This window comes from Micromys minutus, assembly GCF_963924665.1.
Source record: "Micromys minutus genome assembly, chromosome: X".
NCBI classification, from domain to species: domain Eukaryota; kingdom Metazoa; phylum Chordata; class Mammalia; order Rodentia; family Muridae; genus Micromys; species Micromys minutus.
In genome coordinates this window covers 54,130,294-54,151,744 of record NC_137970.1, presented here as the reverse complement: position 1 = coordinate 54,151,744, position 21,451 = coordinate 54,130,294, and the positions used below count along the sequence as shown (strand labels likewise).

At 37.7% G+C, this 21,451-nt stretch overlaps 1 protein-coding gene across 1 annotated transcript in view; it reads left to right on the top strand.

Annotated features, from left to right (window-relative positions):
- Positions 1–1,061: 1,061 nt before the first annotated feature.
- The window catches only part of BRWD3 (bromodomain and WD repeat domain containing 3), a gene marked incomplete at its 3' end in the record, with an annotated part of 87,571 nt that continues 67,181 nt past the window's right edge, over positions 1,062–21,451 (top strand). The window contains exons 1-6 of the mRNA XM_080909813.1: positions 1,062–1,233; positions 1,367–1,425; positions 1,628–1,657; positions 2,054–2,113; positions 9,791–9,941; positions 10,183–10,281. Of these exons, the coding sequence (XP_080765939.1) occupies positions 1,203–1,233; positions 1,367–1,425; positions 1,628–1,657; positions 2,054–2,113; positions 9,791–9,941; positions 10,183–10,281 (430 nt within the window). The 5' untranslated portion in view covers positions 1,062–1,202. The remainder of the gene's footprint in view (positions 1,234–1,366; positions 1,426–1,627; positions 1,658–2,053; positions 2,114–9,790; positions 9,942–10,182; positions 10,282–21,451) is intronic.

Below are 21,451 nucleotides of genomic sequence, written 5' to 3'. Positions count from 1 at the left end.
CTACCCAACACAGCAAGTCTGCGCTGTGCTAAGAGTTAAAGTTATACATTAAACAATTGTAGTCTCAAAGCAGTGGAAAAAGATTCAGTAAACTGGGATGGTGACTAAAGCCTGCCAAGTGAGTATCAGGGAAGCTAAGGCAGGATGATTGACACAGGGATTCCAAGGAGCCTTGGATGGATAGATAGTAAAAGCATGTCAGAGAATAGCACTTTAGAGACAATACCAACCAAACTACTATTTCTATCCAAATTTCAATCAATAGTTAAAAACTTAAAAAAAATGTTTTGGCAGAATTTCAAAGCAGAGTTCCAACTTATCTTACAGCAATAGAGAAAATATAGCTTGTTGACCATTTTAGAAGGGGAAAACAGCCTCATGGTTAAAGTGTAAAGTTCTCGTTCAATATTTATCAGAATCAAGGGGATACTTTAAGTAGTTTTCTATAAGAATATTATTCCCTTGCTCCAGCCATCAGGTAAGCACAGCACTTTGCTTTAGTATACTGTCCCTCCTTTGGAAACAAAACCTTTTAGTAGCTAGTGACTTTTTCTTGGGGTAGAGAAAGAACAAACAAACCAAATCCTTTCGGTGACCCAAGGTAAGCTAGGTCAAGTCAGTCTCTAGCAAGTTTTCTCTCGATCAAGCCTGGAGAAAAGGTTCCCTCACCGGAAAGGGTCCGATTGCCCTTACAGGAAGGGTAAGCAACTCTGGAGCTCTGGGACGCCAACGCTACCACAGAGTTTGACAAAGGTTGCCAGAGCGTCTGCCTGCGTTAAAAACCTCTTCCTTGTTCTCTGGGCAGTAACTAGGCAACCCCAGGCTGGCTTAAGCGGCTGAAACCAGGCGGCCGCTTTAGTGCCTCTGCCGGCCAGCCTGGAGCTCTGCAAGCGGCTCCCTCCCCTCCCCCCCCTTCCTAAGACTCCACCCCTTCCCCCCCCGCCCACCCCTCGGCGACTTCAACTCCTCCCTCTCCTTCTCTCTTGCTCTCCTTCCTCCTCCGCCTCCTCAGCTCTTAGGCTAGAATATCTATGGGTCGAAACGTGATGCGATGAATCCGAGAGAGACCGAAACTGGGACGAAGAGTGCGGCGGAAGCGGCGGGACTCCCAAGCATGGGGGCTTCACCACAATAGAGGCAGCGCCCCCACCCGCCCCCGCCAGCACTCCGGAGCGAAGCCCCCAAACCCCCTCGGGAAAAGGATGGCGGCGGCACCTACCCAGATCGAAGCCGGTGGGTAGCTGAGCCAGGGGCTAAAGGGATGGGGGATTTGCGCGACTGCTGTCAGAATTTTTTTTAAAAGCTTGTATCTCTCTTCCTTGCCTCTCTCTCAACGTCTCCCCCCCACCCCCCACCCCTTCTTTAGAGCTGTATTACCTGATCGCAAGGTTCTTGCAGTCCGGACCCTGTAACAAATCCGCTCAGGTGAGAGGGGAAAGGATATCTGGGAGTGTTTGGGAATGGTCCCGTTGGGGAAATTGAGGCACCAGTGAGCAGTGCAGTTGGAGGGTGAGGAAAAGGCCGGCCGCGATTACTCCTACAGTCAGCGGCTGTGTTGGAAGTGGGGAGGGAGGAATGGGTTGGCGCCCCAATCTGCTCCTCACATCCGTGTGTCCCTCTTCCCCAGGTGCTAGTGCAAGAGCTGGAAGAGCATCAGGTATGGACCCCCTTTGGAAAGAGGTGGGGAGGGCTGGGGAGAACCTGGAGGAAGGGTAAGGTAGGTCAGGGGCCGAGGGCAGGGGCCCGGAGGGAGCCTTCGAGCTGGACACTTGGGGCTGTTGTCACTTGGGGTGAACCGGGTTCTTTGCTTAGAAGGGGCGGACAACGCAGCGGTCTAAACTCGCTGCCTTTTATTCCTGCGGGAGGTGTTTTTATCTGGATTTCCTTCCCTTTGGCCTGCCCCCCGCCCCCCACCCCCGGTACGGCGGCAAGAGCTGGTGGGACTGGAGAAATAATGCTAAAGGGTCTAGGACTAGGCTCGAGGCTGGGTGCTGCTGATGGGGAGCAGAGGCTTTTCCTTCACCCCCCCCCTTTCTTTTTCTCCGGCCCCCAGCTGATTCCGCGCCGCTTAGACTGGGAAGGGAAAGAGCACCGAAGAAGCTTCGAGGATCTGGTTAGTAAACTTTTCGTTTCAACTTAGCCCAACTCTTTCTCCACTCCCTCCCCACCTTGTGCCCCCAACCCGCCCCTGGCCCTTCAGCCCTTAGAGCTCCCTGAGCCTGCTGTTCGGTGTTCGAAGGACTGCCCCTTCCCCCTCCCAGCGTGTCGGAAAGGGTACCTTGCCCTCCTCTAGCCTTGCTTATTTTTACCCCAAAACTTTGAAGATTGTGAGTTGGTTTTCAGAGGTGCTGTGTTGTGCATTATGACTGTGTTACAAACATAGGAGAAGGCCCATTGTAGGGGGATAAGGGAAAGAAACCAGGGGGTTATCTTGGGGCACGTACCAAGGACTGACGCTGGCCAATGACAGCGTTGGTAACAGCCCGGAGTTCCGGATTAGTGGAAGAAAACTGGTTTCTGGTTGGTCCTGGCTTGAAATACGGGAACTGAGGCCAGGCTTGGGTGTTTTTTTTTTTTTTTTTTTTTTTTCTTTCCCCAGCTCTCTCCTCCCTCTCTCCCTCTCTCCCTCTCTCCCTCTCTCCCTCTCTCCCTCCCCCTCTCTCTCCCTCCCTCCCTCCCTCTCTCTCTCTCTCTCTCTCTCTCTCTCTCTCTCTCTCTCTCTCTCTCTCTCTCACTCACTTTTTCTTTTCTTTTTTCCGAGGGAAGGGGAGAAGGGACCCAGAAGGGGAACTGAAGAAGGAAAACTACACAAATAAAAATACTAAGGACTACTGAGTGAATTCCAAGATTTACCATCTTTAAATCATAGTTTACTGAATAAAAGCATTGTTATATATTTCCAATCTTAGAAAATAGCCAGTTAATTAATCAGTAAATTGCATTTTTATAAATACGTTTTCACTAAGTAAGAATTATGTATTATGATATTTTGGGAATAGGTGACCAGAATTTTGGGTTTAGGAGACAACAATGGGCATTTAAAAGAATAGAATATACTTTAATTAAGGACCAAAGCTCTGAACTGACTCTTGTTTCTCCTGTAAATATAATTCATAATGTAAGTGCACTTTCTGCTCTGCACTGAGACAAAAAGATTATCTTTCATATGTGGAAAAAGGATTCTACTGTTAGCTACAGATACGTAATTGTATGATAATGAAAGGGGTGATAATAAAACCCAAATTCAGCTCCTTTTCTTCCGAATAAGATTCAAATGAGGAAAACCAAACAAAGTGGGAAAAAAGTTGAAAGAGTAGTAGAATAAGGTAGACTAAATAAAAAGAAAATTATTGGAAGTTTGCTTGTAAATAGAAAACAGTTAAACTGCTGTAATATTCATTTTGAAAACTTTGTGTACATTATAAGAGTGAAGCCACATCAATTATTACAGAAGCTACTGACTTTTTTCTAAGGTCCTGTAAATCGGAAAATGGTTTAATTGTAATAAGAGTGAATGCTACCACCAGTATTGTTAATGGTAATAGTTTCTCAGATGGGTACAAATTACTTTTGAACTACCCATTACTACCTTTAATTTTCAGCCCAAAGTTTTGTTGTTCTTCTTTCTGTTGTTAGATATAAATCCTACTTGTACCACAGAAGGCAAATTTGAACCATTCACTTCTAATGTTTTAGCATAGCACTACTGGTATGTTTAAAAATAGTTTTAATATCCAGGTGTATGGGCAATGTTTTTGTTTACTTTTTTCCTTTTCCAGTTTATATATGTGTGTACAGGTAGAACATTTTTAAGCAAATAGCAAAAGGAAACTTAACTATATATGAAATATGAAGTTGATAGGAACTTGAGTAATTAAAAATTGTCTCCTCACAACACAGTTTAAAAGGTGGTTTATTAGTCATTTTCTTAGACAGTAAAGGCAAATCTTTACACAATTATAATCAGTGTCCATGTCTTGCTTTATATTTTTCGGACAATACTTTTGCATGACTGGTGTTCTTTGAATAGCATCATGATAATGGTAAGAAAAACAATTAGTTGTGTTTTAGGTATTATGATTTGTCTTCAATTCCAGCTGGTCTTTGAGTTACTTTTACCTTTTCACTAAATTTTTGCATAATTAGCTGATCTTTTTCTGCTGCCTTCTTCTCCAAGAGTCCCCTGGACTTACGGATTTTTGAAGAAGATCAAAGTAGTTTGTCACTTTTCTAGCCTTTGTCACATATTAAAGATCACACTCCAGAAGTTTGTACTAATGTCTAATGCCAACATCTACTGACAGTATGAGGGTTTATAGTTTTAAAATAATTTAAAATAGTGTTAATATGAAATGATAGTCTGGAGTAGATGTAAATAGACTTTTTTATTAGTAGTAAGGCTTACTTAATCCTTAACAGTTATTTTTAATTATTGTTAATTATCTGTTTATATGGATTTGATTTTACTCTCATATATTTTCTGTTTTGTTACTGTTTTTGAGACAGAGTCATATACTATTGTATAGGCTGACCTGGAGCTTATTATGTAGTCCAGGCTTGCCTCAGGCTCGAAGCAACCTCCTGCTTCAGCCTGAGAAATGCTGGGATTATAGGTATGACCCGCCTTATGGGTATTTATTTATTTGTTTATGTATTGGATTGGTATTATTATACAAGGTTTTATACTTTAGCCAATTTGATTTTGTAATTTTCTGTGTAGAATTTGTGATAGTCTGGTAGCTTCAAACTCAATGTTACTTATTCCTCAGCTTTCCTAGCAGGCATGTGCTACCATGTGCTTGGCCACATTTTTTCACATACCCATGCACACATTCACACACACACACACACAAACACACACCATGGAACTGAAGATTTTGTGTATAAATTACATTCTTACATATTTCAAGGTTTTATATGCAGAGGACTTTTTATTATGTTTGACTGTATATAATACATGATAAATTGTGTACCCTTGCTTTTTCACTTAACTTTTTATATTGTAGACTTTTTTTCCTGTGTCTCCCTTGTTGACAGTTTTCACCCATGGAATTGAAAGCACTAGTTAGCAATTGTATTAGAGTAGCATGGGATGTATTACCCTTGTTTAATAAGCAAAATATATGAGGCAATATTAAGATAAATTTATCAAAGTTAATATGTTCAAAAGAGAATATGTGATCATTATTGTCTTTAGAAAGAGTACATGCATTTATGAAGATGCTTTTTTTTTCATTCTAACAGTCTTTGTACAAAGTATTAAGGCTTTAGAAGGTTTTTGGCAGCAGTACTACAGATTGAACCACGTGCGTCATACAGCCAAGGCAGGCACTATGACAGAGCCACAGACCTAGCCGTTTTAAGAGTGTTTTCATATTGTCATTTGATTCATAACAACTACTTTAAAACAATATACTAGCATTCCATACATACCTATATTATTTTCTTACCTAGCTTTTGTCTAATTGCTAACAGTAGCTTAAATTAGCTACTTGAATAGCAGATGCCTTTTTGAATGCTGGTAGCATAGGTATTGCATGTGGAAGTGTGGGCACAATTTACATGTGTGTGAATTAAAAACCGTGCTGTGACCCACAGTCATAGTTCGGAAGACGTGAAGGAAGCATGTGAAACCTAAAACATGTGTTCCTCAAACTCAATTCGGTGTGGTGTCATAACACTGAAGGTAGTATAGCAAAGGAGGCAGTCTCTGGAAACTACAGTTACTGTTGGCTTTACTAGAGCCACATACACATTGTTGCTACCAGAAACAAGTTAGCACTTACCTAGATTTGGTTGTAAGAAACATAATTCAGTGATTAAGACTGTTCTGGTGATTTCTTTGAGAATTCTGAAAAAAAAAAGAAAACAAAATAAAACTGGCATTGCAGCCCAAGTGAGCTGGTACTGTATGTTAAGAGTAAGATGACTGGGAGGTAGGAGTTTAGGTTTCATGAATCCCACTTACAAAATTTTGCGTTGAAATCATCCTCTCCCATAAATATGAATTTATGAAGAGTGTGGGGTGTGGGGAATGTGTGTGAATATGCCATTGAGCATATGAATTCATGTGTGTTTTCTATACATGTGGAGGCCAGGAGTTGAATATTTTCCTCAGTAGCTTTGCGCTTTTTTTTTTTTTAATTTTAGTAAGCACCACAGTAAAATTTATTGTATGTATGTTTTCAGGGCTGGTCATTTAGTATTGAATAACCAATTGGTGTGCTCTTCTCTGGGGAAAATGATTTCTCCCACTCTTAGCGTTCTTTATTATTTTAAATAGAATTTCTTTTATATATTTTGATAATTTCATACATGAAAAAACGGTGTCATGGTAATAGCAGTTTTTGAGACATTACCTCAATGTCTGCTATTTTAGTCAGCACACTAGGAGGTCAGTAAACCTCAGGGATCCTCCTGCATTCATTCCTTAAGGCTAGGGTTATAAATCCACATTGCCTTACACATGGCTATTGATGATCCCAACCGAAGTTCTCATGGTTGTGCGGCAAGATTATTACCCACTGACCCATTTCCCAGCCTGCCTGAAATCATCTTTCTCATGTTTTTCATATGAGGTGTAGAAAATAATTTGTGTGTTTGTTTTCTTTTCACAGTAATTGTTTACTGATTTCTTAAGAACCTTTTTGGCAACAAATAGCAATTTAAAGGCAATGTATCATCTCTTCTACATTTGTGGATACACACACATAGATTATTTGATCTGTCAGCTGATGCTGTTTGCTCCCTTCAGTGTATCTTCTCTGTTGAGAAGCTTCTAGAAGACAGATGTATCCTCTGAGCTTTTCTTGATTTTTTTTTAATCTGGCTCTTTTAGCAGTCTTCCTCCCTCTCTCCTTTTCCCTCCTTTTTTCTTTGTTGGTTTTAGGCAGTGTTTCATTGTAGCTCTGGCTGTGCTGGAACATGCCCTGCCAACCACACCACACTGGCCCGGAACTCACCAAGATCTTCCTGCCTCTGCATTTGGAGTGCTGGGATTAAAGGGTAGGGCAGCCACATGTTCAGCCACTTTAAGCACTCCACTCTTGAAGTAGTGCAACCTAGAGAAATCTTGAACCTGGAAGGGTTGTTTGAGGTTTCTTTTTCCTGGGGACATCTTTAAACCAGTAGAAAGAAAAGGAAAGGGGATTAATACTGATTAACTTTCAGAAAGCAGGGCTGTAGGGAGTCCAGACTTCTTGCAGTCCACTCTGCCTTGTGTAGCCAGACATGGTGGCGGCACTTTTAATCCCAGCACTTAGGGGGGCAGAGACAGGTGGATCTGTTCTACAAAGCAAGTTCCAGGACAGCCAGGGTTGTTACATAGAAAAGCCCTGTCTGGAAAAACAAACAAAAAGTGTTCTGACTAAAGAAGGACCTGCTGCTCTTTCCTTTTCGGTACAACTAACGCTTTCCCTCCTTTTCTATTCAATAATATATCTTGCTTAATTGTCTGAAGACCAGACACTTTTGTTTCTATAGAGTTGCCGAAAGATTTGAGGTTGAGTTTTTGATTCAGTCCTGACTTTTAAGTAAATATAAAAGATTAAATAGAAAACACTTATTTATGAGACACAGTTTTTAACCTCTAGGGAAAAATACTTTATTTTTGCTTTTTTTTTAGTATCTTTTTTAGTGTTTTTCTCCTCAACCAAAGAGGAGAAAAAATTTATTGCCAGGCAGTAACTTCAATAATAGAATTTCTTCTCTTCCTAGAATTTTGAATAAAGATATTTTAATTCTTTGATTTTGTTATACTAATCAAACAGAAATCACTCTGAGAATATGAGATCTTCTAAGAGCACTTATATTGATTTTAGTTAGACTTTACAAATATCCTTACTCATTTATTCATTGGCTGATTTAGTCAGTATTCATCCGGCCATAGTTCATACTGGGCACCTTTCTGAGTGTTAGGAATCGGGCAGCAAACAAACTATAGGAAGCATTTTATGTATATGAGTGTTTTCTTTGCATGCTTGTCTGTGCAGCACATGTGTGCCTGGTACCTGAGAAGGCCCCAAAGAGTACCTTTAAGAGCACCTAAAAGAGGGGCTGGAGTTTCAGATGATTTTGTGAGCCACCATGTAGGTACTAGGAATTGAGCCCAGGTCTTCCGGAATAGCAGGCAGTACTTTTAACTGCTGAGCATCTCTCCAACATAGCCATTTCTTCTGCTTCTGGTGGTGTTATGTCTTTAATCTCAGAATGAGGGAGATCAAGGGCAGCCTGCTCAACATAGTGATTTCAGGAATGGCCAATGCTACACAGAGAAATCCTTGAAAAACAAAAAGAAAACCAAACAGAAAAGAAAAGACAAGAGACTAAGTTACCAGGATGTTTGACTTTAGGACTTGGCTATCTATAATATGGTTTGCATAAGAACATGAATTAGATTATCCCTTTTAAAGAAACTAACACAGTATAGTGAAAACAATTCTGCTTTACTGTACACATATATGTGTATTGTTAGTACTAAGGGGACACCACGGTGAGTAGTTAGCTGGTATAAGTAACTCTTATTCTGTATAGAATCTAGATCTTTTTTAAAATTCTTTAATCTCTTTTGCAGTCCAGACTTTATCCCCCTCCCAGTCCACCCTCTGATTGTTTCACATCCCATACCTCCTCCCCCCTTACCCCGCTCTCATCTCCAAGAGGATGTCCCCCACACCACCAGACTTTCTCACTCCCTGGGGCCTCAAGTCTTTTGAGGGTTAGGTGTATCTTCTCTAACTGAGTCCAGGCTCAGCAATCCTCTACTGTATATGTATAGGGATCCTTGAGAGAATCCCTTTGAGTTTGTTTTTCTTTTGAGATAGAGCCTTACTTTGTAGCTCAGGCTAGCCTGAAGCTCAAGTTGGCCTGCAACAACACAGTCTGGTATGTGGTGCTTGTTGGTTTTAAACTAGTGATAATTCTCTAGCTTCAGGCGCTAAGTCCTGGAATTTTAGGCATGTGACACCTTCCTGTGTTCTGGTAGCTCAGATTCTTTGAGACAGGATCTCACTGTGTATCCTTAGCTGGTCTGGACTCAAAAGAACAGACATCTGCCTGCCTCTACCTCAGATTTTTTTTAACCAGTTAATTCTCAGTACTTAGTTTACTTATCACTTAGGTTTCTCATTATTGGCATGATCAAGTTGTCTGTTATATACCACATTTTATATAAAATTCAGCGATATGATTTACTAGAGGTTTGTAGGATAGAGGCTTGTGCTGTGTAAATGCTATGACAAGATTTAAATATGTTATGCTTACTTTGAGTCCGTTTCTTTTTTAACACTTATTTTTATTATTTTTAACTATCTGTATATGTGTGTGCCTGAAAGAGGAGGTGATAGGTTTTCTGGTATTACAGGCAGTTGTAAAATACATGATAGGGGAACTAAATTTAGGCCCTCTGCAAATATATTATGTGCTCAGCTATTGTTCCAACCATGTTGTATTTATTAAAATTGATTTAAGTATTAATTAAATATGTAAAATTTATTTTTTTGTCTTTCTTTTTTTTTTCTTTTCCTTTTTTTAAGGTTTTTGAGACAGGGTCTCTCAGTGTAGCCTTGACTGTCTTGGAACTTTATAGATCAGGCTGGCCTTGAACTCACAGAAATCCATCTGCCTCTGCCTGCTAAGTATGGGATTAGAAACATATCCTAGTACTTCCAGGCAATTTATTTAATTTTAATTTTCTCGATTTCATATTGTAAAATACTTTGGTTTGTGAGGAGATAAGTTGATACATTAAGGCTAAATAGATCTTTTTCTGTATTCTGTTTATTCTATTTAGGTGGCAGCCAATGCACACATTCCTCCAGACTACCTCCTTAAAATCTGTGAGAGGATTGGCCCTTTATTAGATAAGGAGATCCCTCAGAGTGTTCCTGGGGTACAGACATTACTAGGTGTCGGTCGGCAGTCTCTGTTACGGGATGCTAAAGGTAAGATTTTTTTTTTTTTTCAGATATGTAACACTATTACAAAAGAAAATTCAGAGATGAATGTAGTTTTAAATGAATATTTACATGCCTTATTTTGTTTTAGTTTTATTAACTTGCTGATTCTTATAGCTTTCTAAGTGTCAAAGTACATTTCTAAAGATGTAAAATGAAGTTCTTTTTTGTCAAGTACTAGAAAACCTGATTTTTTTTTTCTTGACTAACTTATACTCTTTTTATATAGACTGTAAGAGTACACTATGGAATGGGTCTGCTTTTGCAGCTCTACACAGAGGCAGACCTCCCGAACTACCTGTAAATTATGTGAAACCTCCAAATGTGGGTAAGTAATACCGTTCAAGTTATAAGCATATTTTTGATTAATTCTTGGACTCATTTGATAGCCAAAAGTAGGCACTGAAATTGAATTTGAAGTATAAATGCACTGTTTGCATTCTTAGAGTAAATTTTTTGAAGATGGATTTTAATGTATGTGTGTATGTATATGTATCTCTTTGTGCATGTGTATATTGTATATATTGCATACCTATAAGGGCCATAGGCAGGCCCAAAGAGAGTGAGATTCTGCCAAGAAGGAGCTACAAGCATTTGGGAGCCACTCAAAATGGGTGTTGGGAACTGATTTCCGGTTCTCTCGAAAAATGAGCATTCTTTAACCACTGAGTTAATTCTCTAGCCCCTGTAGTCTAGTTCTTAATGGGACAATATACTTTTAAAATGACAATTATTAATTTATCTATTTAGTGGTGTGTGTACGTGTGTGTACATGTCTGTATATGTGCAAGTTTGGAGGTCAGCATGCAGACTTTTCTTTTACTATCTGGATCTCAGGAATCACACTCAGGTCAGCTGGTTTGGCTTCAGGTGTCATTCCACACTGAGCAATCACATGGGCCTCAGGGCTACATTTTTAAAGTCATTTTCTCCTTAAAGCAAATTTAATCCCCAGTTTGTAACAGATGATCTATTTGGTCTGTTTCATTTCTTCCTTAGCAGAAACTGGGGTCCTTTTTGAGCCAGGATCTCGTGTAGTTTTTGCTGGCTTCCAATCCACTGTTGTAGGGGATGATCCTGAGTTCCTGATGACGTCTGTTCCCACTTCACAAATACTGGGATTCTACTGCTTTACTACCACACCCTGCCTCAGGAACATTTCTGAACAGAGAGTACAAGGAGTTTTAGCCATATGGTTTTCTATTTCCATGTTTTTGTATTGAGTTTCTGCAAAACTTTATAGGGAACTGCTTAAAGTTAGCCTTCAGAAGGAAAGAGATATATGTTCTGCTTATATTTCATTGCCAAGTTTATGATTATGGTATGTATTTTATGTCAGTCATCTTTCTATTTATTTTTGTTGTTTTGTGACACAGTCTTCATGTTTCCCATACTGGATTGGAATTCAGTGTTTATCCAGTCTTCTAGCTTGCTGCTTGAGTCTTGGAATTACAGGCATGGAATCCTATACCTTGATCTATTTTTTAAAAACAAAATATTATCATTCCTAGTTCTACTTTACTGAAATTCACATGTCTCTAGTTATTCTCTGGCCAAATAATTTTGCAGAATTACCAGTTACTAGTGGCTACCAAGATGATAGCCTGATTTTTGATTAAAGCTAAGTCCTTATAAAAATCCAGGCGCTGGAATGTCATTCTGCTTCAATAAGAAAAAAAATTACATATTTTTTCTATGGTTTCTAGTGCTTGCACACTGCACCCTCAATTTTGAATGGATAAATTTCGAATCAAAAGAACACAGTTTTTGGCTCTTCTTAAACATTTTTTGAGACTAGGTCTCACTATGTATCCCTGACTGGTCTCCTACCTTTCCAAGTATTGGCCTGCCTCTCCCTTACAAGTATTGGGATTAAAAGTGTTCACCAGCTTGTTTGATGGCTTGTTGGCTTTTTCAGTCAAGGTCTCATGTTCAGGATAGCCTCATGGTAATCTTTTGTTTCCACCTCCCAAATGTTGGGGCTACAGACATATGCTATACTGTGCCTGGTTTATGAAAGAAAATCTCAAAATGAATACTAGTATATACAATATGTTAATAGAATTTCTTAACCTTAAGAGGTTAAGTAAATTGAGGGTAGAGATAGATTATTTTAAAGGAGTAAGCATAAAGCTTAGTAAGAGAAAGTGTATACTTAGAAGTACATTACTAACAGTACTCTTTTAAAGCCTTCATGTTACTTGATTAGGTCTTACTGGATTTGCTAATACTTTTTTTTCCCACTTTGTCACAATTTTTATTTATAACTTATTGACTCCAGGAAGGTTTCCCCTCATGAATTTACTTACTTTCAAAAGTATATGTAGTTCACAGAAATCCTCCTACCTCTCCATTCAGAGTTCTAGGCTTGAAGGTGTATGATACTGCCAGGCTGGAAGGTGTGTGACACTGCCAGGCTTGAAGGTGTGTGACACTGCCAGGATTTAAATTGCTTCTTCAATTAAGTTTAGCCGGTGGTGGTGGTGCATGCCTTTAATCCCAGTAGTTAGGAGGCAGAGGCAGAGGGATCTCTTGAGTTTGAGGCTAGCCTGGTTTACAGAGCATGTTCCAGGACAGCCAGGGATACACAAGAGTTCTGTCTTGAAAATCCAAATAGAGTTTAAGTTAGCGAAGTCATGACTTCCATGACATCATTATACTTTGTTCTAATTCTCCTTCATTGTTCTTTCTTCTTTCACATTCCCCTACTCTTGCTGGTAGCCTCCTTTTCAAAAGTAATTTTCCCTTTTCATTTTATTTCCTTATTTAAAGACAGGTTCTCACTATATAGCTCTAATGAGTGGCTTGAAACTCCCTATGTAGACAGAGATCCCACCTGCCTCTGCTTCTCAGATGCTGGGATTAAAGGCAGGTGCCACTAAGTCTAGGTCATTACGATCATCTGGTCATCTCTCTGTCCCTCCCTCCTCCTTCTTCTCCCCCTTTCCTTCCTTCCTTCCTTCCTTCCTTATTTCCTTCCTTTCTTAATTTAATGAGACAAGATCTTATTGTGTAGCCCAGGGCAGCCCTCAATTTACAGCCCTCTTCTGCATTCCTAGTGTGGGGGAGATTACTGGCATGTATCTTAATTGGTTGGCTCTTTGTTTCTTTTTGTGGTCTTAATGGAACTTAATGCTTCTTGTATTCTAGGTAACTGTTTCACACCTGAGCAACACTTCTTTTTGCTTTGTTATTGTTGCTTTAGTTTTTAAGAAATAACATCACTTTCTGGCCCAGGTTGGCCTTAAACTCTTTTGTCCTTTTTCTGCTTGAGTGTTGAGTTTACAATGTTACATTTCAAATGTGTATGTGAACTGGGTAGATTCTTTCAGGATTACAGGGAGTTTGTTAATCTTTTAATAATTGCTTAGTAATGACAGAATTGTTGGTATGCTTTTTAAAATCTGAAAATCTTCTCTGTATTTGGAGAAGAGTTTAGACACAATTGAGTCTGTTTTCACAAAGAACATACTATTCAAGTTTAGGAGATTTAAAGTAGCTGTAGGTTAGCCAGGGCTCTATAAGAGACTGTCTCAAAAAGAAAAAAGAGGGAAGATTCCAAACATTTCTTTGCAATATATTTGAGAAACTGGGTTATAGATAGCTTCTCTGTTTGCAGCATAGAAACCTGAACAAAATACAGGAAAGTCATAATTGGCCAAAGTTTGCTTTTCTTCCTTTTCTTGTTTTTATTACCATACCATGTTTGTGGTCAAGAATTATTATTATTAGCATTGTTGTTGTTGTTGTTACTACTACTGTTATTATTTTAAATACACTTATTGAGCTGCAAAAGAGATAGTTATATTGCTTTTTTTGAGACAGGGTTTCTCTGTGTAGCCCTGTCAGTCCTGGAACTGTATGTGGACCAGGCTGGCCTCTGCTTCCCAAGTGCTGAGATTAAAGATGTGTGCCATATGGTCAGCTATATTCCTTTTTAGAATGTGTGTATCAGTCTGCCATCTATCTTCTGTTTATTTTGTAATGAGGGAATGAAGCTAGGGCCTCGCACATATTACGTAAACTCGCTGCCATTGAGCTATGTCAGAATCTATCTTTTAATAATTTGATTCTAAGACACTGCTTTGTTCCAGGCTGCGCTGGCCTATTAGTTTGCTGCCTTCTCCTGCCTAGCCTTCCATGTAGGTGGTATCAGAGCCTAGATTTTGTAAAAGGCCTGGCTATTTTTATAGTCAAACATGTTAAGGTACAATGAAGCATGATAAAATTCTCCCTTTTAAGCTGACTAGTATACTGTTATTTTGACAAATGTGTACATTAGTGTTACTTCCAGAATAATAAAGTATATAATATTTCCATCACTTTCTAAATATGTCTCACAGACCCTGAAAATGACTAATCATCATCTTTTCTGTAATTATATCTTTGATTTTTTTAGAATGTCATTTGAATTAGAGCACACCACATTCAGCTTTTTGTATGTGTCTATTTTTTCCTTCTTTATGTCTTGTTTCATTTCTCTTCTTTCTTTCTTCCTTTCTTTCTTTCTTTCTTCCTTCCTTCCTTCCTTCCTTCCTTCCTTCCTTCCTTCCTTCCTTCCTTTCTTTCTTTCTTTCTTCTTTTCTTCTTTTTTTGAGACAAGGTCTCACAATGTAGGTCTGCCTGTCCAGGTAGAATTTACTATGTATACCAAGTTTGTCTTGTTTTTTATTCCCCTACATTGGGCTTGACCTTGAGTTCATAAAAATTAGCCTGCCTTTGTCTGTCAATTGCTGGCGCTAATGGTGTGCACTGCCACACTGAGCCTACAGATCTGTTATTTAAGGCAGGGTCTTGCTATGTAGCTCAGACTCACCTAGAAATTTCTGTGGAGACCAGGCTGGCCTTGAAGTTCAGTGATCCTCCTGACTAGCTCTCAACTACTGGGGTTTATCAGATTCCTTTTAAATGAATGTTTTATGAGACTTCAGTCATTTCATATGAGCAGCATTCCTTTTTATTACCCAGTAGTATTGTATTGTACTGATACATTACATTCTGTTTGTTTAGGTCCATCTGTTAGTAGACATTTGGATTATTTCCAAATTTTGGCTATTAGGAATAAAGCCATTTTAAAGGTTTTCATATGGAAATATTGATGCACATGGTTTCATTTTAGGAGGCAAATATGAAGTAGAATTAGTGACTTGAATCCTTAGTGCAAACTTACAAGAACCTGTGGAACATATTTAGAAAAGGTAGTATAGTAGTCCTGTGCAGTTGTCTTATATCTTCATCTTTTTATGTGCATACTCACCAGTTTATCGTCTTTATAATCTATCCTGTGTTCATTTTTAAAATGATGAGCCTTTCTCTCTTAATATATTTTGGCTATGATTTTTTTTTCATATTTTGGACCAAGTTGTGATTATCTTTGCTTTTTTTTAACAGTCATTCAAAAGACACTAAGTAGCTTTTGTTGAATCCCTGCTCACCAGTTTGTTTTAAAGTTTAGTTTTTGCTGGGTGGATCTCATATCTAAGAAATTGTACTCTAACATAAGGTCCCAAGCTTGTTTCTATTTTTTATTTAATTTTGGAATTTTGTCTTAAATTTTGTTCATTTTTTTTCATTTTTCATTAGTGTTATAATGGATATGCAATTTAATTTGGGTTCATACTTTTTGCACACTAAACTGTAATTGTTTCAGGCCACTTTTTCTCTTAATTGTGCATGTATGACTCTGGATTATGTTGTTTGACTATTCCAATTTAGTTCTCACTTTTTCAGAATTGTTTCAGTGTTTCTTATCTTTAACCCTTGAATAAACTTTACTACAAAGAAGCCTTCCAAAGGCTTTCCTTCAAATACCATTGAATCCATGGCCTAATTTGGGGAATATTTTTGTTACTTATCCCTAGAAAATAGATACTACACTTAAAAGTTATTTTTATATTAATCTTGCGATATTCAGTTACTAAATTTTGTGACCTTTAAGAAGACACTTTGAGATTGTTTATGTGGATGATAACATCAAAACATAATGATAGGTTTCTGCTTTCATCTTTCCATTGCATACTCCTATCTTGCATAATGCAGGAGTTGAAGTAGTAAGAATGGACATCCTTGCTTTGTTCCTTGTTTTAAGATTAAAACTAGACAGTTTTCATCACCAAGTAGCATCATAAATGTTCTTTTTTTTGTGCCTGGAAGAAGCATTAGAAAAAATTTATTACAGATGAGAAAACAAATGGAGTAGTTAAGCCTCATATCAAATTAGAGACAGCTGAGTTAAGAAAAGAGCTCATTTGATACTATTTCGCAGACTTTGACCATTATGACATCTTTACTTATGTTTTACTTAGATTTTTTTAAGGTTGTAATTAAGTATTTGTGCATACATATACATATACATATGTATATATGTAACAATGATATAGTAAAAGAGGCTATTAATTTGAGGGGATACGAGAAAAACTAGGAGGGGGTGTAGGAAGGAAAGGGGGATGTGATACAGTTCTATTTTAATTAAAATATATTCTTTTATTGTTTTTTTCTTTCTTATTTTCCTTGAACTTCACACAGTCTATGAGTTGTTTCTGGGGTGTTCAGAGCTTTTTGGGGTTAGTGTCCAGTTATCAGTGACTAAATATTATATCTGTTCTTTTGTGCTAGGTTATATAAATGTTCTTATTTAATCAATTTGAAGACATTTCCTTCTATCCCTACTTTTTAAAAAAATCATAAATGTTTTGTAAAATTTCCTATTTAAAAAATCATGAATGGTTATTAATTTTATTTTATGTTCAGAATTTCTTCAGTAATTTACCTACACATATTTTAAGCACACATATTTAAGCAAGTACTTTATCACTGAGCTATATTCCCAACCATTAGGGCTCATTTTTTTATTTGGGGCTCATGTAATCTAGAGTAGGCATGTACACACTGTAGCAGATGATGACTTCTGCTTCTTACAAGATGATTCTTCTAGCTCTTACCTATGTATAGGATTACAGCTAATCTCACTATGACTGGCTTTATGTGGTATTTCAGATTGAATCCGGGACTTGGTGCTTGCTAATTCTATTTTTTTTTTTTTTTTTTTTTAGTTCTTTTCTTTTGATTTTTTTGAATTTATATTTCAAATGTTATCCTCTTTTCCTGTTTCCCTTCTGGAATCCCCCTATCCCATACTACCTCCACATGCCTCTATGAGGATGCTCCCCCACCCACCCTCCCCATTACCTCCAGCCTCCCTGCCCTGGCACTCCCCTACACTGGGGCATCAAGCCTTCACAGGCCCAAGGGTCTCTTCTCCCATTGATGCCAGACAAGGCCATCCTCTGCTACATATGCAGCTGGAGCCATGGGTTTCTCCATGTGTACTCTTTGGTTGGTGGTTTAGTCCCTGGGAGTTTTAGGGAGGTCTGGTTGGTTGATATTGCTGTTCTTCCTTTGAGATTGCAAACCCCTTCAGCTCTTTCAGTCCTTTCTCTACCTCCTCCATTGGGGATCCATTCTCAGTATGATGGTTGGCTGCAAACATATGCCTCTGTATTTGTCAGGATCTGGCAGAGCTTCTCAGAAGATAGGTCTGTGAGGCTCCTTTCAGTATGCACTTCTTGGAATTAGCAATATTGTCTGGGTTTGGTGTATGTATATGGGATGGATTCCCAGGTAGTGCAGTCTCTAGATGGCCTTTGCTCAGTCACTGCTCCACACATTGTCTGAGTATTTCCTCATGTGAGTATTTTGTTCTCCTTTCTAAGAATGACCTAAGCATCAGTATTTTGGTCTACCTTCTTCTTGAGCTTCATGCGGTCTGTGGCTTGTTTCTTGGGTATTCCAAGCTTTTGGACTATCAGTGAGTGAATACCATGTGTTTTCTTTTGTGACAGGGTTAACTCATTCAGGATATTTTATAGTTTCATCTATTTACCTAAGAATTTCATGAAGTCATTGTTTCTAATAGCTGAATAGTACTACATTGTGCAATTGTACCACAATTTCTATATCCATTCCTCTGTTGAAGGACATCTGGGTTCTTTCCAGCTTCTGGCTATTATAAATAAGGCTGTTATGAACATGGTGGAGCATGTGTCCTTGTTATATGTTGGAGCCTCTTTTGGGTGTATGTCCAGGAGTGGTATAGCTGGGTCCTCTGGTAGTACTATGGAGTTTACTTTTATAAACTGAAAGTTTACAGAATTGTTTTTGCCAAAACAGTACAGTTATGACCATTGAGATATTTCTCTATTTGTCCTGAAGGTCAGAGTGGCATTGATTTGGTATAATACTGCTGTAACACTTTATTTAAAACAGAAGAATGTGAATATACTCTGAAATTGTCAATGAAAAATAAAAAAGAATTAGTATGATATTATCTTTAGAATTCAAACTATGAAATATAGTTTGCATAAAAACTAAAAAGAACTTACAAATGGAGTAGGGCAACCATGAAACCTTAATCCTCTTACTGCCCCCTCTCAAGTGCTGAGATCATAGGCATACCAGGTTGTTGGAGTGCTTAAGGGTACTTGTTCTTCTGAAAGAGTCCAGGCTCATTTCCTAGTACCCACATGACAGCTTCAGTTCAGGGTGATCTGACATCATCTTCAGGACTTTGTGGATACAAGGACATGCATATGGTGCACAGCAGAAAAAAGACCCGTACACATAAATAAGTAGAAAGACATAAAAATTCTGACCTTACTTGTACTCTAAAACATGATACACAGTTTATTGTGATGTTCCCCTCCTTTGGGCAGTTAGTAATGATGCTTAGTAATTTAATGAGATGGCAGTGAGGGAGCTTGTTGAAGGAATTTGGAAGTTAATACCCCAATTACATTCTCTATACTACTTAATATAACAGTTTAATTATATGTTTGATCACTTTAATCTAGGGTGAATTTATAAATTTCTCCAGAGAAAGAGCAAAATATAATATGCTGTATGACATATAACTGGAGAGATGGTTCAGAGGTTAAGAGTACCTGCTGCCTTAGCAGAAAACCTGGGTTTGGTTCCCAGCACCCAGTGGTAGCTCACCACCATTATAATTCTAGTTGCAGAGGATATAACACTCTTTGCTGGCCTCCAGAGGCACCAGGTGTACATACACATGTTGCACAGACATACATAGGAAATACACACATGCAAATAAAAAGAAATCTTAAAAAAAGAGATCACTATAAGATTTATATTTTCGTTTACACTTCGGTAGTACTGTCTCCTTAGGTGGATGCATGTCTAATCTAATTGGATTTTCATTATGCCAAGACTAAGTCAGGAAGAAATTTGAACCAATCTCAAACACTATTAATACTAAGTATGACTTAAATAAATACTGGGGCATATGCAACATTTGTGGTATTGCTTGTAGTCTTACCCTTTTACCACTGTTATTTCTTTATCCTTTTAAAGATTAATGTATGCTATGGGAACTGGTAGTTAAGCCTTAACAAATTTTTCATGGAAACAAAGGCTGAGCTAGTTTGTCTTTAGAGAAGTACTATGAAAAGTTCAACTTTCAAGTGTTAGCCATTACTATTCACCATGGCAAAAGTTTAGAAATTCTCATATTTTCCTATCACAAGAGTTATCATGTAGTTCTACTTAGAAGAACAGGGGTGTGAGCTAACTCATTACATACTGACACTATTCCTCAGGAAGACATAAGCATGCTTTTGGATTTCCAGTGTGAGTCAAAGGCATGATGCATTAAGAATGTATCTTAAATATTTGTCACTACTTTTATCTCCAGTCCTATTAACTTCCAGTTAGATGCTATAATTTACGTGGCATGTCTTTAATTTACATTGTGTACACATTAGGAGTCTTGCATTCATTCTAAAGCCAAATTATTATTTACAAGTTGACATAGGCTTCCATTTAGCATTGATTGTCTCTTGACTTACTGGCCATTGCATGTGTCATAGTTTATGCCAGAACTCACTTGGAGATGGGAAATCTGCCTCTTTTAAATATATAAATACAGATTTGAAGAGAGGACTAAACTGTTTTTATCATCAGGAGGTGACTGAGTTTCTGCCAGAAATATTTATCCTTCTTCCCTAATTTTCTGGAGTTTCTATCTCTTGTCCTTGGATCATTTTCTGCTAGACTTTATTCTGTGTTGGACGCCTCTCTACATTTACTTCTTCTGTGCTTTGTCCTGAGATAGGTGTAGATGTAGTAAGGTACTTCTCTAGTCTTAACTTTTATGTATCTGGAGAAGAGGAAGAGATACTGGCCACACCTGCAAGTAATCATAACTGGAATATAAAGTCTGTCTTTCGTATGCGCTAAATATTAAATGTATGGGAGTACTATAATTACTGCCACAAGGAGACTTAAACACCCATTTTTGTTTAGACAGCTGAGTTTCTAGCCTTTACATGCACTTCTACGCTCAGTATTACAGGAATATTAGGTAACTTGAGTACCTTTTTAAATTTTTTGTTTTGAAATTGAATTGTTATACCATTTCCTGCTTCTCTTTTCATCATCGACCCTTCCATATACCCCTCCGTCCTGTCTTTTCAGCCATGCCCGCTTTTTTTCATTAATTGTTACTATGTGTTTATATTCCTGATTACAACCTACAACTTTTAGTAGCTTTGAAAAATAAATTATATTTATATGCTTATCTTCATGATATAAAATATAATAAAAATAATTTCTTTAATTCTATTCTGAACATTTTTCTTATATACATGTAGAACGTATTTTAGTCCTTTTATTTTTGGTACATTTAATTAAGTGTCTTATAGAAATAGAACTTTAAAGTTTAACAAAGGAAGCTTTATACTATACATTTGATTAAATGTCTTCTAGAAATAGAGCTTTATAATTTAATGAAGGAAGCTGTAAAACAAGAGTCAATTTTTTTAATTGGAGAAAAGTATTACAAAACTTCCCACTTACATTACATTAAAGAACTTGCAGCATCTGACTAAAAAGCAGAACTGGAATGGTGATTAGGGTTAGTTACTTAGTTAGTTAGTTAGTTAGTTAGTTTTTTCAGGAATTTTGTATATTATCCAAAGAATAATAGAATGTATGGCCATTAACTAGCCTATTAATAGGCTATTAATAAGCCTATTGTACTAACTGGTGTTATCTAATTTATCCTACAGATGAGAACTGTGGGATGGAATTGCAATCAGCTTTGAAAACTATAAACTTAGTTTGAATTAATGTTTTACAGGCATAATTTGAGCCACTGTAACATTAAATTCATGGGAAAAAAATCTGTAGTTTTATGTATTTGTTATACCTTTTGGATTTTATTCAAGTTTATTTTTATTCCTATCTTAGTACCATTCAAATTTAGTGAATTTTAATTAATCTTTCTGAAACCTTTCTCAAAAACATTTATTCAAGCTTCATACTCTCCTTTGCAACTGTAAAGTTGATGTTGAATTTTATATGTGTGGTTTTTTTCTGTTTTTTTTCCCTTTGTTGTCGTTGGTGGTGGTGGTGGTGGTGTTTGCTTGTTTATTGTTTTTGTTTTTCTGATACTCCAGATGGGACTTGGAGCCTTACTTACA